Here is a 15858-nt window from a genome sequence, read left to right as displayed (position 1 = left end):
CTTGATAAGAGTGTGAAACTGATGCAGGCAATCTAGAGGGTCTTGCCTAGTGATAATGAACAACAGAACATACCCGGGTAAAAGAAATGAGAGGTTACTGATAAAAAACTAACATTTAGCCAGGAGTGGTGGCTCATGCCTATAATCCCAGCACTTTGGGAGGCCGAGGCAGGCAGATCGCCTGAGGTCAGGAGTTCGAGACAAGCCTGGCCAACGTACTGAAACCCCATCTCTACTAGAAATACAAAATTAGCCAGGCATGGTGGTGGGCGCCTGTAATCACAGCTACTTGGGAGGCTGAGGCAGGAGAATAGCTTGAACCTGGGAGGCGGAGGTTGCAGTGAGCTGAGATCATGCCACTGCACTCCGGCCTGGGTGCCTGGGTGCCTGGGTGACAGAGCTAGACTTCGTCTCAAAAAAGAAAAAAACAACAACTAATATTTATATGGCACAATATAAAACATTATTTTATACTTAGGATCACATTCAATCTTTGCAAATCCTTGTGAAATAACTATTATTATCAGATCCAGTTTATGCATAATAAAAACAAGACTCATATGGGTTAGCTAACTAGGCTATGGTCTCTCCACCAAGCTCTATCTTTCTGATTGAGGAGAGAGTATCTAGAGCTTTAGTGTTCTTTCTACTGCCCTATGCTACCTCCCAGTACAGATATAACAACTAAACCAACAAATAACCTGTAATTGAGGATTTAGACTTTTAGCAGCTTTAACCATCCAAAACATAGCTGTGAGACCAAAAAGAGGAAAACAGTTTACAAAAGCCCATATTTATTACACCATGAAAGAGCCAGGTCTGTGAAATGTTGCCTAGAATTTGTGTACTAAACTCAGCAAAATGAATTAACTCAGTGACTTCATTTTCTCCCAAATTACAATAAATGGAAGATTTAAAAGATGAGAAAAATAAACACAGAAAACTTCAGTTAACAGGGTAGAGGATGACCTATTGAAAGACTGGGCATTCAGGCATGGGAGGTAAAGGCAAGTCCTATGAGTGGTAGGCAGTCTGAGGCAAGTGCTCTCTCTTTTTGTTGCTTGATTCTAAATTTAGGACAACTGAAGAAAGGGCCTTGGCCTGGTCTGGATCAAGTTGGTATGGAGCCCATGAGAAATGGAAGATGATTCATAAACATACCCAGTTCATGCCAGGCAACAGCAGAGATGACCATGAACAATTAGCCACTTGAGAATCCTCAACTATTCTTGGGGAATGTCATTAATTACATTTTATTAAAGGGCAGGGATACCCAAGCTGACATATGGGTTACAAAGGCAAAGTAGAATTTCTCTATGGATTTTGTTAATGTAAAATATAAATTAATAAGCTTTTACTAATACAAAACATACCCATCAATTCATCGTCTTCAATTCAGAAAGAACTAAACTAGAGTTTGATGGTATCTTAAATCCAAAAAATAAAAATAAAAACCCAACCAGCAGCAATTTGCTGAATTCCTGAGTGCTTAGGACTCTCCATTTCTAGTCTAGCAAATGTCTTCCAGTTGCAATTTTAAACATTTTTTCCCAGATCTTTCAAGAAACCTGTAATAGTATCAAGTGCAGCACACAAGGCTAGCTTTCTGTAAGCACTCAGTCTCATCTACCCACCTTTACTTTATACAGGCTCCTAAATTCAACCCTAGAATAAAAAGTACTTTTCGTTTGTTGTTAAAAGTCCTTTCTCTAGTCAGGTGTGGTGGCGGCTCATGCCTGTAATCCCAGCACTTCGGGAAGCTGAGACCAGAAGATTGCTTGAAACCAAGAGTTTCAGACCAGCCAGTACAATGTAGTGAGACCACCATGTCTAAATAAATAAATAAATAAATAAAGCTGGGCATGGTGTCACATATTTGTGGTCCCACCTACTTAGGAGGCTGAGGTGGGGGGATCACGTGAGCCCAGGAGGTTGAGGCTGCAGTGAACAATGATCATGCAATGCCCTCCAGCCTTGGTGATAAGAGTGAGACCATGTCTCAGTAATTTAAAAAGTCTATCCTCTGCCTCAAAGGGACTTTGTTGTTATAAAACTATTGAAAATGTGTAGAAACATATTTTATGTTTATTAAAACTATTGAAAATATAAACCAGGTATGGTGGCTCACAATTCTAATCCTAGCACTTTGGGAGGCTGAAGCAGGAGGATTGTTTGAGGCCACAAGTTCAAGACCAGCCTAAGCAACATAGTGAGATCCCATCTGTACAAAAATTTGAAAATTAGCAAGCTTTGGCAGTGTGTGCCTGTATTCCCAGTTACTCAGGAGGTTGAGGCAAGAGAATCCTTTGAACCCAGGAGTTTGAGGTTACAGTGAGCTGATTGTGAACTGTACTCCAACCTGGGCAACAGGAAAAAAAAAAAAAAAAAAAGAAAAGAGAAAAAAGAAAGAAAGGAAGAAGAAATGAATGTTTTAAATTGAAACAATTACTATAGCATCAAAATGCTCATTCGATGAGATGGAAATTTCTTCTTGTCTATCTATTTCTCGTTTTGCAGCAAAAGCATGATTATATTTCTATAAATTTTTGCCTTATGTAGTCAGATAGAAACATGCAAAGTAGGCAGACCCTAGGCATCTACCTGAAAGAAATACCCTCCTGCATTTTCTTGAACATATTAACTCTTCCTGAGCTCCAGTGGGGCTATCTCTGGAGTCCTTTTCTGGTCGCATAATTTTAAAGCAGGTGTCACTTGTTAGGGTGGCTTGTTCTTTTTCTTCACACTACTTTTCAAAGTACTTAAATATACATTTATTTCTTATGAAACTTGTTTACCTCACTGGACTTTAAGATCTATGAGGTCAATCCCATATGTGTTTTGTTTTCTACCTTATTGCCCCTGTTCCCCAGGCACAAAGCAATATGTGCCTGACATACATTTGGCTCTCAATAAATACTTGTCATATTTGTGTACTTGTTCAACTTTTCTCACTCTTTTTGTGTGTAGGTGTGTACTTTCTTGTTATTTCTGGACATTTACAGATTTCTTTATTTTGCCTAAAGTTCAGCTATGCATTAAAACTATTTTATGGCCGGGCGTAGTGGCTCACACCTGTAATCCTAGCACTTTGGGATGCCGAGGTGGGTGGATCACGAGGTCAGGAGTTCAAGACCAGCCTGGCCACGATGGTGAAACCCCGTCTCTACTAAAACTACAAAAATTAGCCAGGTGCGGTGGCAGACGCCTGTAATCCCAGATACTCGGGAGGCTGAGGCAGGAGAATCGCTTGAACCCAGGTGGCAGAGGTTGCAGTGAGCTGAGATAGAGCTACCGCACTCCAGCAGCTGGGTGACAGAGTGAGACTCTGTCTCAAAATGAATAAATAACTATTTTATAAAAATGTATTTTATCCTTTTTTTTTTTTTTTTTTTTTTGGAGACAGAGCTTCACTGTGTTACCCAGGCTGGAGTGCAGTGGTGCAATCTCAGCTCACTGTAGCCCCTGCCTCCTGAGCTCAAGCCATTCTCCTGCCTCAGCCTCCCAAGTAGCTGGGATTACACGAGACTGCTACCATGCCCAGCTAATTTTTGTTTTTTGAGTAGAGATGGGGTTTCACCATACTGGCCAGGCTGGTCTCGAACTCCTGATCTCAGATCTGTCCATCTCGGCCTCCCAAAGTGCTAGGATTACAGAAGTGAGCCGCCATGCCCAGCCTTAACATGATTAGGTGTTTTATATTAGAAGACATTTTTCTGGTCCTCTATTTCAGGAGTTGGCAAACTTCTGTAAAGGGACAGATAATATTCTCAGCTTTGCGGGCCATGTGATTTCTGTCCCAACTACTCAACTAATTCACATTTATCTTTCCTGTTGTCATCAGCATCAATTGAGTACAATTTTTTATTATTATTTAAGTAGTAGGAAATCATATAGCTGTCAAGATAAAAAAGACCTTCACTAGGAGTGTCAGGCTCTACAAGATAAAGCTCCAATTCCCTCCCATATTTGAGTACAAATTTAAAGCTAATATTTGCTGAGTGTTTACGGTGGTTCAGGCAGTATTCTAAATGCCTTTCCTATGTTAACTCATTTACATCTCACAACAGTACAAAAGATAATGATCAGTATCATCTCCATTTGGACACTGAGGCTTGTTATGTAAAGTCACACCACCCAGTGGTGGAGAGAGGACACCAGCTCAGGTCTGTCTGACTCCAGAAACTGTGCTCCACTCAGGATGCTAAGACCCTAATACCCATGAGTATCTGAACTATCAAGCAGGTATTCGCCCTTCTCCAGCAGCCGCCTTGCCTCAGAAACACATACTCTCACCCCAGCTTCAGAGAAAAGCTGATTGATCTCCATGCACTCTTATCCTCTAGACAGTGATTGGCTTACGTCTGAGGTTTCTCAACAAATTAGTACATGGCATAACCTCAGGTCACAGGGGCTGGCCAGAAATGGACATGTAACCTTAACTAGGCTGATGTGATGGGAGGGAAATTTGCTGAGGGTTTTTAGAAAACAAGTTTCATCAATCTTGGGAGAAAATCTTGGAGAGGGCCAGCCTCTCTTCATCCAAAGATTGCCATATATGCGTGTAAAGCTTGAAGCTACAGAAACATCTTACTCATCATGAGGATAAAACCAGAACAAAGTGGCAGAGTTGAGAGACTCAAAGACCAAGGCAGCCAGAGCTCTAGTTGAATCACAGCTGCTCACCACTCTAGTGCTGGATTTTTTGCATTGTATAATCAATACACCACCTTTGTGTTTTAAACCAGTTTCAACTGAGTTTTCATTCAATGGAATGTAACTTGACTGAAGTTATATGAAGTCTTTCAAGATCTGGCCTCATCATACCTTTCTAGTCCTTTTTTTTTTCTTGTTTAGGGTCTAATAAATTACCCACAGTTTCCCAAACACACCACACCACTCATGCATTTGCAAGCATGATTCTTTCTGCTTTCATTACTCTTTGCTCTCCTCTCCCTTGAGAACTCATGTTGGGTTGCAATCATGTTCCAAATGTCTGTCTCCAGCACTTCATGTGGCTACATCATTTTTGTCTTTACATTCTTTGCCATTCTCATGCACTTAACACATAATAGGCACTCCAATAAGTGTCTTTAGGATTAATAAAAATGATGGGCAACATGGAAATCTGAATCACAATAGTCTTTCTCTACAAGATACTTAACCATCTACATCAATGCTGTCTGGTAAAACTTTCTGTGATAATGGAAATGTTCCATACCTGCCCTGTCCAGTAAAAATAAGCCACTAACCACATGTGGCTATTGAGCACTTGAAGTGTAGCTAGTATGACTGAAGAACTGAATTTTAAATTTCATTTAATTATAATGGATTACAATTTAAATAGCCATATACGGCTAGTGGCTACTATACTAAATAGCACAGATGTAGACAACAAATTTTAAAAATTTTCCAAACACGGGAATGGGTCACCTAAATGATTTTAGATACCAAGCTAAATAAAAACATCTAGAGATGGTACTATTTTGACTCTACAATTTTTTTAATTGAAAGTAATATATATATACACACACACACATATATACACAAACACACACATATACACACATATACATAGATACACACACACACGTGTCTATATGTGTGTGTCTACAGGTATATACACACATACATATATACACATATATATGCATACACATATATGTATGTGTATATGTGTGTGTATATATACACGTACATATATATATAATCTAGAGGTTTCTTTCACCTTTCAAAAATAGCTCATCCCCATAACTTAAAGAATATAATTTTATCTGTCTTGTCTTTATTTTGAATTTTCAATTTCAAGGAATACAAGCGATAATATCTTGAATCTCATAGATGGCCAGTAACTACTTCTTGCATAATTCCTTATTTGCACAGAGCTTTATCCATAGCCAATCAGCAACAGCATTCTTATATTCTGAAACATATACAATTTGTGTAGCAAAAACTTTTCAGTTTTGGGATACACCACAATAAAATCAAGCAGATAATTTTTTCCATAGAAAATCTCTGTACAGTTATCAGATTCCATATAGTGACAATAAAGTAGATACGTGCACAGCTAATGGCTTGTATTTTAAGAATCAAGTGATAGAATCTGTTCTTGTTACCCACAGAATGGCCATGTCAACATGGTTTGTGATCTACCACAGATGCATTTTTCAACTATATTATACACATCAGATTCCCTTCCTCCCACAACTCTTTGAGGGAAAAATTTATGGGGAAAAAAACCACTTTTTTTTTTCTTTTTTGGCATAACTTAGTATACAGCCCTACTTAGTAAACTTAGTAAAAAGTGAGGCCCTAGGAAATAGTGGTGAAAGCCATACCTTAAATCCAGAAAGCCTTGAGGGCAAGAGAGAAAGAGAGAGAAAGACGCAGAGACTCCCTGGGTAAGCAAGGTATTATTACAGCATTTTAAACATAAAGAAACCAAGGCTCAGCAAAGTATGTATCTAGTCCACTATCACACAACTCATAATTGGTTGTATGGAGATTCACAATCACGCCTGTCTGCCTCTGAAACCCAGGCTGTTAAGTACCATCTGATCACAACAGATAGTTCTCAGGTGATATTGAATGCTGCTGCTATTGGGACCACACTTTGAGAACCACTGTTCATAAAAGTCAACAGCTGACAATAAATAGCCCGATAGTGAAAACAGGTGCTGAGATTTGCAAGGCAGTTTCACAGATAAGTTACCTAGAGTATAATCATGATTTCCAGAACAAAATCAATGTTGCTGTGTTATAAAAAACACTGCATTGAAAGAAGCGGTAGGTAAAGATTGGGTTGACCACAAGACTCTCTGCCACAATATTTATCTAGAAGCCCATAGTTGGCAACAAAGGTACCAGGCTAACATGAAATGTCTGCTATATGATGAAAACAAAGTCCTGAGGTGGGGCCAAGATGGCCTACTACAAGCAGCAGTGATTGGAGGCTCCCATCGAAAAACAAACATAATAAGCATGTGAATCCTTCGCCAGGAACCGAGGTATCCAGGTTCTCTCATCAAAATTGACTAGAAGGCTAGCGTGACTTACAGAGAGAAGGAAGAGCAGTATGGTGCGGTTGCCGGTTGCCCACCTGAGAGCCACACGAGGAAGGGGGATGCTCTCCCCTTAGGCAAGGGAGGTGGTGAGTGAGCGTGCTGCCCAGCCGGGGAAACTGCTTTTTCCATGGAACGGTGCAACCTACGGGTCGGAAGAGCCCACTGGGGAACCCACGCCACCAGGGCCTACCGTCCCAACTCGAGAAAGCGTAGATTCTTACAGCCTCTCAGCTAAAATCTGCTGAAGCCTACTGAACTCCTGGGGGCAGAGGGGCGACCAGCACTGGCTGCCACCTCCTGCTGTCTAAGCCATTTGAGCTCCTTGGGGGAGGGTCAGCAGCCAGCACTGGGACTGGCAACTGCCTAACAGGCTAAGCTCCCTGGGCGGGGGAAGGGCGGCACCCGTTTCTATAGCTCCAGGCTGTGCTTTTCCCCTGCTGGTGCCAGGGAGGCTGGATGGCTTGGTCCCAAGACTTGTCCCCACAGCCCTACACACAGTGGCAGCCACACACACACTGTGGCAGTCTGTGGCCAGAGTGCCTCTTCAGGTCTAACCCCCACCCGTCCTTCCTCAGTGGTGGGGGAAGGGCTTCCCTGCAGGATCTCCAGTAACTCTAGCCAGAGGCTTAGGAATAGAATTTTGATCTCCCTGGGACTGAGCCCCTAGGGGGAGGGGTGGCTGCAGTCTCTGTGGACCAGCAGACTTAGTCTCTCCTCCTGGTAGTTCTGAGGAATCAGGGCAACCCAGACAAGTGGGTTCCCCCGCAGTGAAACACACCCTCTCCACCAAGGGACAAAGTGGTTCATTAAAGGGTCCTGCTCCCGTTGCCACAACAGGGTGAGACCTTCCAACAGGGGTTGTCAGACACCCTGTACAGGAACAATCCTACTGGCATCAGGCTGGTGCCCCTTGAGGTCAGAGGTCCCAGGAGAAGGAGCAGGCACCCATCTTCGCTGCTCTGCAGCCTCTTTGATTGACATCTCCAGGCACAGCAGCAAATCAGATGAATAAGGCCTGAAGCAAACCCCCAGCAAACTGCAGCAGCCCTACAGAAGAGGTACCTGACTATTGAAAGAAAAACAAGCAGAAAGTGACAATAGTGTCAACAACAACAACAAAAAGGCCCCCACAGAAACCCCATCCAAGGGTCAGCAGCCACTAAGACTGAAACTAGACAAACTCACAAAGATGAGAAAGAATCAACGGAAAAAATGCTGAAAACCCAAAAGGCCAGAGTGCCTCTCCTCCTCCACATGATCGCAACATCTCTTCATCAAGGGTGCAAAACTGGACGGAGGATCAGAGGGACGAATTGACAGAAGTAGGCTTCAGAAGATGAGTAACAAAACTATGATGAGCTAAAGGAGCATGTTCTAACTCAATGCAAAGAAGCTAAGAATCTTGATAAAAGGTTAGAGAAATTGCTAACTAGAATAACCAGTTTAGAGAGGAACGTAAAGGACCAGATGGTGCTGAGAAACACAACACGACAATGTCGTGAGGCATACACAGCTATCAGCAGCTGAATCAACTGAGTGGAAGAAAGGATATCAGAGTTTGAAGACCACCTTACTGAAATAAGACATGCTGACAAGAACAGAGAAAAAAGAATGAAAAGGAATGAACAAAGCCTCCAAGAAATATGGGACTTCATAAGAAGACCGAACCTACAATTGATTGGAGTACCAGAAGGAGACGGGGAGAATGGAAGCAAGCTGGAAAACACACTTTAGGATATTATCCAGGAGAACCTCCCCAACCTAGCAAGATAGGCCAACATGCAAATTCGGGAAACACAGAGAACACCATTAAGATACTCCATGAGAAGATCAACCCCAAGAAAACAAAGTCCATTAGGGGTAGATAACTGAGAAAAGCTGTCTGAAGAGGGATCTGGGAATTTATTCTAGGTTTTGGTTCTATGTCATATCAGCCTTTTAAGAACCATTAATTATCCCAAAGGCAGTGTGGGGCAGAAGCAAGTGTGCTGGCCTTAGAGTCAGGCTGTAGGGTTGGAAATCCGATTTTTCCTCTACTAGGTAGAAGACCTTTGGTAAGTTAACGCTTCAGGCCTCAGTTTCCCCATCTATAAAATGAGAATAGTAATGGTTCTTCACAGGGTTATCGCAAAGATACATGAAGTAAGGTGTGAAAAGACCTTAGGATAGTAGGTGCCATGTACTAAGTATCCAGTAAATGTTAGCTGTTAGGATTATTTTGTCCCACTGCTGAGTCAAGTCATGATGTGAGGCTTTTCCAATTTGCTTGATGATGGTTTGTACCAAAATCGTATTCTGTTGCAAGCAGATAAATTTGATCATCTGTTTCTGGGCAGTCTACAATGTGCTGTGCCATCAGATACATGTGCATCATAGATGTTAGCATTCCTACACACTGGAAAGGAGATTGTAAAAAAAGAAACTTCGAATTTTCTTTTTGCCAGTCTTGTGTCACCCCCTATATTCCAAAGTGCCTTATGAACAACATATGTAAATTTTCTCATTTAGTCCCTATGAAGGTAGTTGTTGTTTTTATTTAAAACATTGGAAAGTTTGAAAATCTAAAATCTGAAGGTTAAGAGGTAATATGACAACAAATTCATAAGCAAGAATTTGAACCCAGATATGTTTGAGACCCAAGGTTACACTGCCTTGAAATTTATAAATTAAAATGAGAGAATATGCATAATGTCTTTTTTTTTTTTTGAGAGGAGAGAGGGTTTGATATCCAAATGCTCATTCACAGATATAATATTTTATTTCCAATGTTTTTACCTAGAAGAACTTATGGGATAATAGAAATATCAAAAGTTTCCATAAATAAAATATATAACAGCTAAACCTTGTAGAGTTTAGGCAACGGAAAGTATTACTGCATGGGTATTTAGTAGTCACATCTGCTCCCTAAGCAATAGAATAGAACATAGAAGAATATCCAAAAAATTGGGGGAAGAAAAACAATCTTAAATTTAAAAGAAAATTAGTGAAGAGTTCAGATGAACTTGCAGCAGATATTAAGCCTGAAGTATCCACTCAGGGAGTCTGGTAGTTTCCAGAACATAGGCGATCTCACCTGCCCTGGACTGAAACTAAGCCCTTTTTTTCCCTCTTTTGGGAAAACACCGATTTCCACCAGCAGCTGGTTGCTGTCTTGTTTTGTCTGTCTTCCTCTACCTGTGCAGGTAGCCTGGTCCCCACTTGCAATACGGGGCTATGAGAGAACATTGTAGTGAATCATCTTGCCCTAAGGCATTGCCCATGACACACGCTTTCCTATAAGGCATACCTTACTGTTTAGGATCTGGAAAACCCTCTGCTGGAGTGTCTGGCCAGCCTTGGGCCTCACAAGGATGTAAATGACTTTCAGGTCCGGGCTGGTGCGAAACAGCTTCTCCATCAGCACTTTGCCCAGGAAGCCTGTGGCCCCCGTGATGAGAATGGACTTGCCGCCATAGAAAGCTGCAATCACGGACATGATTCCTCCCTTTCTTTTATAGATCCTGAAAGAGGTTCCTGAAAAGGAAGAGAAATAACAAAAGATTACATTTTTAGAAGTTCTAATATTCCAAGTCACTTAACATGTTTCTGTTGCTTCCAGGAGTTTTGAATGCAGAAAAAAGTAGATCAGACAGTGAGAGCATGATGGCTTTTAGGCAATACGACTCATTCCAATCAATATTTATTGAGTTCTCTCTACATGCTAGACTTTATGCCAGGAACTTTGAGCAAGAAATGAGAAAGACATGGTTCCTGCTTTCAAGGAATTGCTTGCAGTCTAATGGAGGAAGCAGACAATAAATAGACTGTTAAATACAATACAGTAAGTGCTAAAACAAAGGGAGACATGAAAGGGGTACATAGCAGCATCTGGAAATTTCAAAGTGTCTGTGGGTGATGACATCTGAGCTGAAACTTGGAAGGCAGAGAAGGGCTGGGGTCAGGGTGTCCCAGGCCAAGGAAAGAGCAAGGGCAAAGGTGCGGCGGTGTGGCACAGCGTGCTTAGGGGAAATAAAAGGATGCGGTGTTACATGTATAAATGAGAAGGTTAGGACTGGCACTGCAGCTTGTGAAACCAAAGCTTAGAACAGCTATCAAGTTTTTAAAAATTATGATGTGAGACCATCCTGGCTAACACAGTGAAACCCCGTCTCTACTAAAAAATACAAAAAAACTAGCTGGGTCAGGTGGTGGGCGCCTGTAGTTCCAGCTACTCGGGAGGCTGAGGCAGGAGAATGGTGTGAACCCGGGAGGCGGAGCTTGCAGTGCGCAGAGATCCGGCCACTGCACTACAGCCTGGGCCACAGAGCGAGACTCCATCTCAAAAAAAAAAAAAAAAAAAAAAAAAAATTGGAACAAATAATATAGTTTTGTTAATCTCTTCCTCAAGTTGAAAATGGGTCTAGGTCGAGTGCCACCTTTTTCCCCCTCATATGCTGTTCATGGGGTGGAGACACTGAAAAGCAAAGGTGGAGGAGGCTGAAAAGGGAGGCCACAGCCCACTGGCCTTGGTGTGCCCTGAAATAGCATGGGTTGCGATGCAGGGCTTGGTTTGTCCACATAAGTCCTGTGTTTGCAGAAGTGCTGAGTAAAAACGAATCTGGTAGCGGGAAGCCAGATGCAACTCTTGCTGCAGAAATGCAACATGAAGTGTTTTGTCTTTCAATTCAGGTTGGAGATGATTGGGGACAGCAGGAGAGAGTTTTGAACTAAACAGTGCTGGAGGTGTGGGGAAGATCTTCCTTTCTGTCCACTCACTTTGTCAGCTGTGGGAAGGCCTCAACTGCCTCTTTGGACGGGGTTTGGGTGGATCCTGCAGAACAGCTCCAGGGACAGGCCCTGACATCAGGGCTTATAAAGAAGAAAAAAACAACTAAAAGAGTCAATACCCTGCTCTTCAACTCTAGTCCTGAATGCTCTGCTAGTCCTTAAGCAACAATGACTCTTCTTAGTCATAATTTATATTTTGAAGATCTTGAGGCCATGTTCTTAGATGGAATTCTTTGCCTTTGGGGGATTATTTACTAAAAAAAAAATTTTTGAGTACCTACCATTCCAGACTCTATGCTAAGTTCTAAAGAAATGCAGATGAACAAAGCAGACTGGTCCGTACTGTCACTCTAGCAGGGGAGGCCAGCAATGCAAAGTCAAATAAACATATAAACAAGATCATCACAGACTGCTGCACATGCTATGAAGTAACTAAAACAGGGATCAATGACAGAAAGTACACTCAATCATCAATGCTATTCATTTTAGGAAATCTGGATTTCAAATCACATTAGCTGTGTTCACTGAGTTACTATTTGAGCTCCCTTTGTTGAGGGTGGATGAGAGAAATATTATGAACAACACTTTTGGATCTTGTTTTTGTCATATTACATAATGTTACATGAGCATATTACAATTCACCCAGGGACTTTCTCAATAATTTAGCACTCGGAAACAGTATTGAATATTCTTGCCTTGCCTGCTTTGAAGCTCAGAATAGTGTCCCCGAGTTAGGAGAGCAGAATAGCACCCAGGATTAGCATTCAATTCTAAGCAAGGCTGTCTGAAGTAAAATCCCAGTTCCACCGCTTATTAGCTGTGTGATCTCAGGAAATTACTAACCTCTCTTCAGTCACTCATCAGAAAAATATGGGAAATGAAAGTATCCACTTAATAGTGCTGTGGTAAGGATGGAATGAGTGAATACATGCAAAACCCTTAGCAATATATGTTGCCTATAGCGTAGACTCAAATATTGGCTATTAGCATAGTCACTGATTTTATATTTTTTCTTCTTAATGGTTTCTAGCTTTTCTTTTTGGCATTTATTTTAAATGTCCTGTCTCGTACATTGTGTATACCCATTTTCTTTTGCAAATAAAAGGAGTCAATTTAAAACTTAATTAATCATAACAGCCAAGTATTTTCACCAAATATAACGATACTTCATGATAAATTTTGCCTATTTCTTTAAAAATGTTGAGGTATCCTACTTCTTTAATAGGATATTAGGCATAAATAAATGTGGTTGGCACAAAAATAGAAGGAAAATTGAGTTTGGAGAGGGTGACTTCCCAACCTCATTTGTTCTGAAGATATCACATGCTTCTCTTATCATATACTCTAGTAAAGTCATATTTACTAGAAATGGAAATATACTGTTAGGATATTTTGACCCCAGACACAGTTTTGCATTGTATGATCTAAAATTTTTGAGCTTTCTATCTAAAGTAAGATATATCTAATGAGCCTATAGTGTTTACCTTTAGGTACATAGTAGGTATATATATTTATAAGGCACATGAGATGTTTTGATGTAGGCATGCAATGTATAATAATCATATCAGAGTAAGGGGGGTACCCATCACCTCAAACATTTATCCTTTCTTTTTGTTAAAACAACCCAATTATATTATTTTGGTTATTTTTAAATTTGCAATAAATTATTGTTGACTTAGTCACCCTGTTTTGATATCAAATACCAGGTCCTATTCACTCTGCTTAACTGTATTTTTGTTCCCATTACCCACTCTCTTCAACACTATCCCTCTTAGCCACTGATAACCATCCTTTTATTCTCTTTGTCCATGAGTTCAATTGTTTTCATTTTTATTTCCCACAAATAAGTGAGAATATGTCAAGTTTGTCTTTCTGTACCTGATTTACTTCACTTAACGTAATGTCCTCCATCCATGTTGTTGCAAATGACAGGATCTCATTCTTTTTATGGCTGAATAGTACGCCATTGTGTATATTTACCACATTTTCTTTATCCATTCATCTATGGATGGACACTTGGATTGTTTCCAAATCTTGGCTATTGTGAATAACACTGCAATAAATATGGGAGTGCAGATATCTCTTTGATATACTGATTTCCTTTTGTTGGGGTATATACCCAGCAGTGGGATTGCTGGATCATATGGTACATTTCTTGTTTTTTGAGGAACCTCCAATCTGTTCTGCATAGTGATTATACTAATGTACATTCCTATCAACAGTATATGATGCTTCAATTTTCTCCACATCCTCGTCAGCATCTGTTATTGTCTGTCTTTGGATAAAAGCCATTTTAACCGGAGTGAGATGATATCTCACTGTAGTTTTGATTCGCATTTCTCTGATGATCAGTGATGTCGCACACCTTTTCATATACCTGTTGTCCATTTGTATGTTTTCTTTTGGGAAATGTCTATTTTGATTTTTACCCATTTTTAAGTAGGATTATTAGATTTTGTTCTGTAGACTTGTTTGGGTTCCTTATATATCTGGTTCTTAATCCCCTGTCAGATGGATAGTTTACAAATATTTTCTCTCATTCTGTGGGTTGCTTCTTTACCTTGTTGTTTGTTTCCTTTGCTCTACAGAAGGATTTAAACTTGTAATCCCATTTGTCCATTTTTTGCTTTTGTTGCCTACATTTATGGGTATTACTCAAGAATTCTTTGCCCAGACCAATGTACTGGAGACTTTCCCTGATGTTTTCTTGCAGCAGTTTCATAGTTAGAGGTCTTATATTTAAATCTTTAATCCAATTTGTTTTGATTTTTGCAAATGGCAAGAGATAAGGGTCTAGTTTCATTCTTCTGCATATAGATATCCAGTTTTCCCAGAACCATTTATTGAAGAGACTGTCCTTTCCCCAGTGTATGTTCTCAGCACCTTTGTCAAAAATGAATTTACTCTAGGTGTGTGGATTTGTTTCTAGATTATCTGTTCTGTTCCATTGGTCTATGTGTCTGTTTTTATGCCAGTAGCATGTTGTATTGCTTACAATAGCTCTGTAGTATAATTTGAAGTCAGGCAGTGTGATTCTTCCAGTTTTATTCCTTTTGCCCAGGATAGCTTCGGCTGTTCTGGGTCTTTTGGGGTTCCATATAAATTTTAAGATTACTTTTTCTATTTCTGTGAGAAATGTCATTGGTATTTTGATAAGGATGGCATTGAATCTGTAGATTGCTTTGTGTAGTATAGACATTTTAACACTATTAATTCTTCCAACACATAAACATGGAATATCTTTCCATTTTTGTGTGTGTCCTTGTCAATTTCTTCCATCAATGTTTTGTAGGTTTTATTGTAGATATCTTTTATTTCATCAGTTAATTTGTAGGTATTTAATTTTTTGTTTGTAGGTATTGTAAATGGGATTACCTTCTTTTTCGGAGTGTTCACGGTGGGCATATAGAAATGCTACTGATTTTTGTATGTTGATTTTGTATTCTGCAACTTTACTGAATTTGTTTATCAGTTCTAACAGTTTATTGGTGGAGTGTTTAGCTTTTCAAGATATAAGATCATATAATGTGCAAACAAGGCTGATTTAACTTCTTCTCTCCAATTTAGATGCCTTTTCTCCCTTTCTCCTTCTCCCTCTCCTTTCTCTCCTTTTTTTTTTTTTTTTTTTTTTTTTAATTTTTTGAGACAGGATCCCACTATGTTGCCCACACTGCACAGTGGTCTCAAACTGTTGAGCTCAAGCAATGCTCCCACCTTGACCTCCCAAAGTGCTGGGATTACAGGCATGAGCCACTGCACCTAGCCTATTTCTCTTGTCTGATTACTCTAGTTAGGACTTTCACTATGTTGAATAACATTGGTGACAGTGATCATCCTTGTTGTGTTCCAGATCTTAGAGGAAAGGCTTTTAGTTTTCCCCATTCAGTATGATACTAGCTGTGGGTCTGTCATATACAGTCTTTATTGTGTTAAGGTATGTTCCTTCTATACCCGATTTTTTGAGTGTTTTTATAATAAAGGGATGTTGAATTTTATCAAATGCTTTTTTCAGCATTAATTGAAATGATCA

General features: G+C 40.2%; 1 protein-coding gene across 1 annotated transcript in view; it reads right to left on the bottom strand.

The window, feature by feature from the left end:
- The window catches only part of FAR2 (fatty acyl-CoA reductase 2), a 181343-nt gene that overhangs the window by 50340 nt on the left and 115145 nt on the right, over positions 1-15858 (bottom strand). Inside the window, exon 2 of the mRNA XM_009180464.3 lies at positions 10348-10574. Within this exon, the coding sequence (XP_009178728.3) occupies positions 10348-10536 (189 nt within the window). The 5' untranslated portion in view covers positions 10537-10574. The remainder of the gene's footprint in view (positions 1-10347; positions 10575-15858) is intronic.

The sequence above is a fragment of the Papio anubis genome, chromosome 9 (genome assembly GCF_008728515.1).
Source record: "Papio anubis isolate 15944 chromosome 9, Panubis1.0, whole genome shotgun sequence".
In the NCBI taxonomy this organism is placed as follows: Eukaryota; Metazoa; Chordata; class Mammalia; order Primates; family Cercopithecidae; genus Papio; species Papio anubis.
Note: the sequence above shows the minus strand (reverse complement) of the source record. Positions and strands in the feature narration are given on the sequence as shown.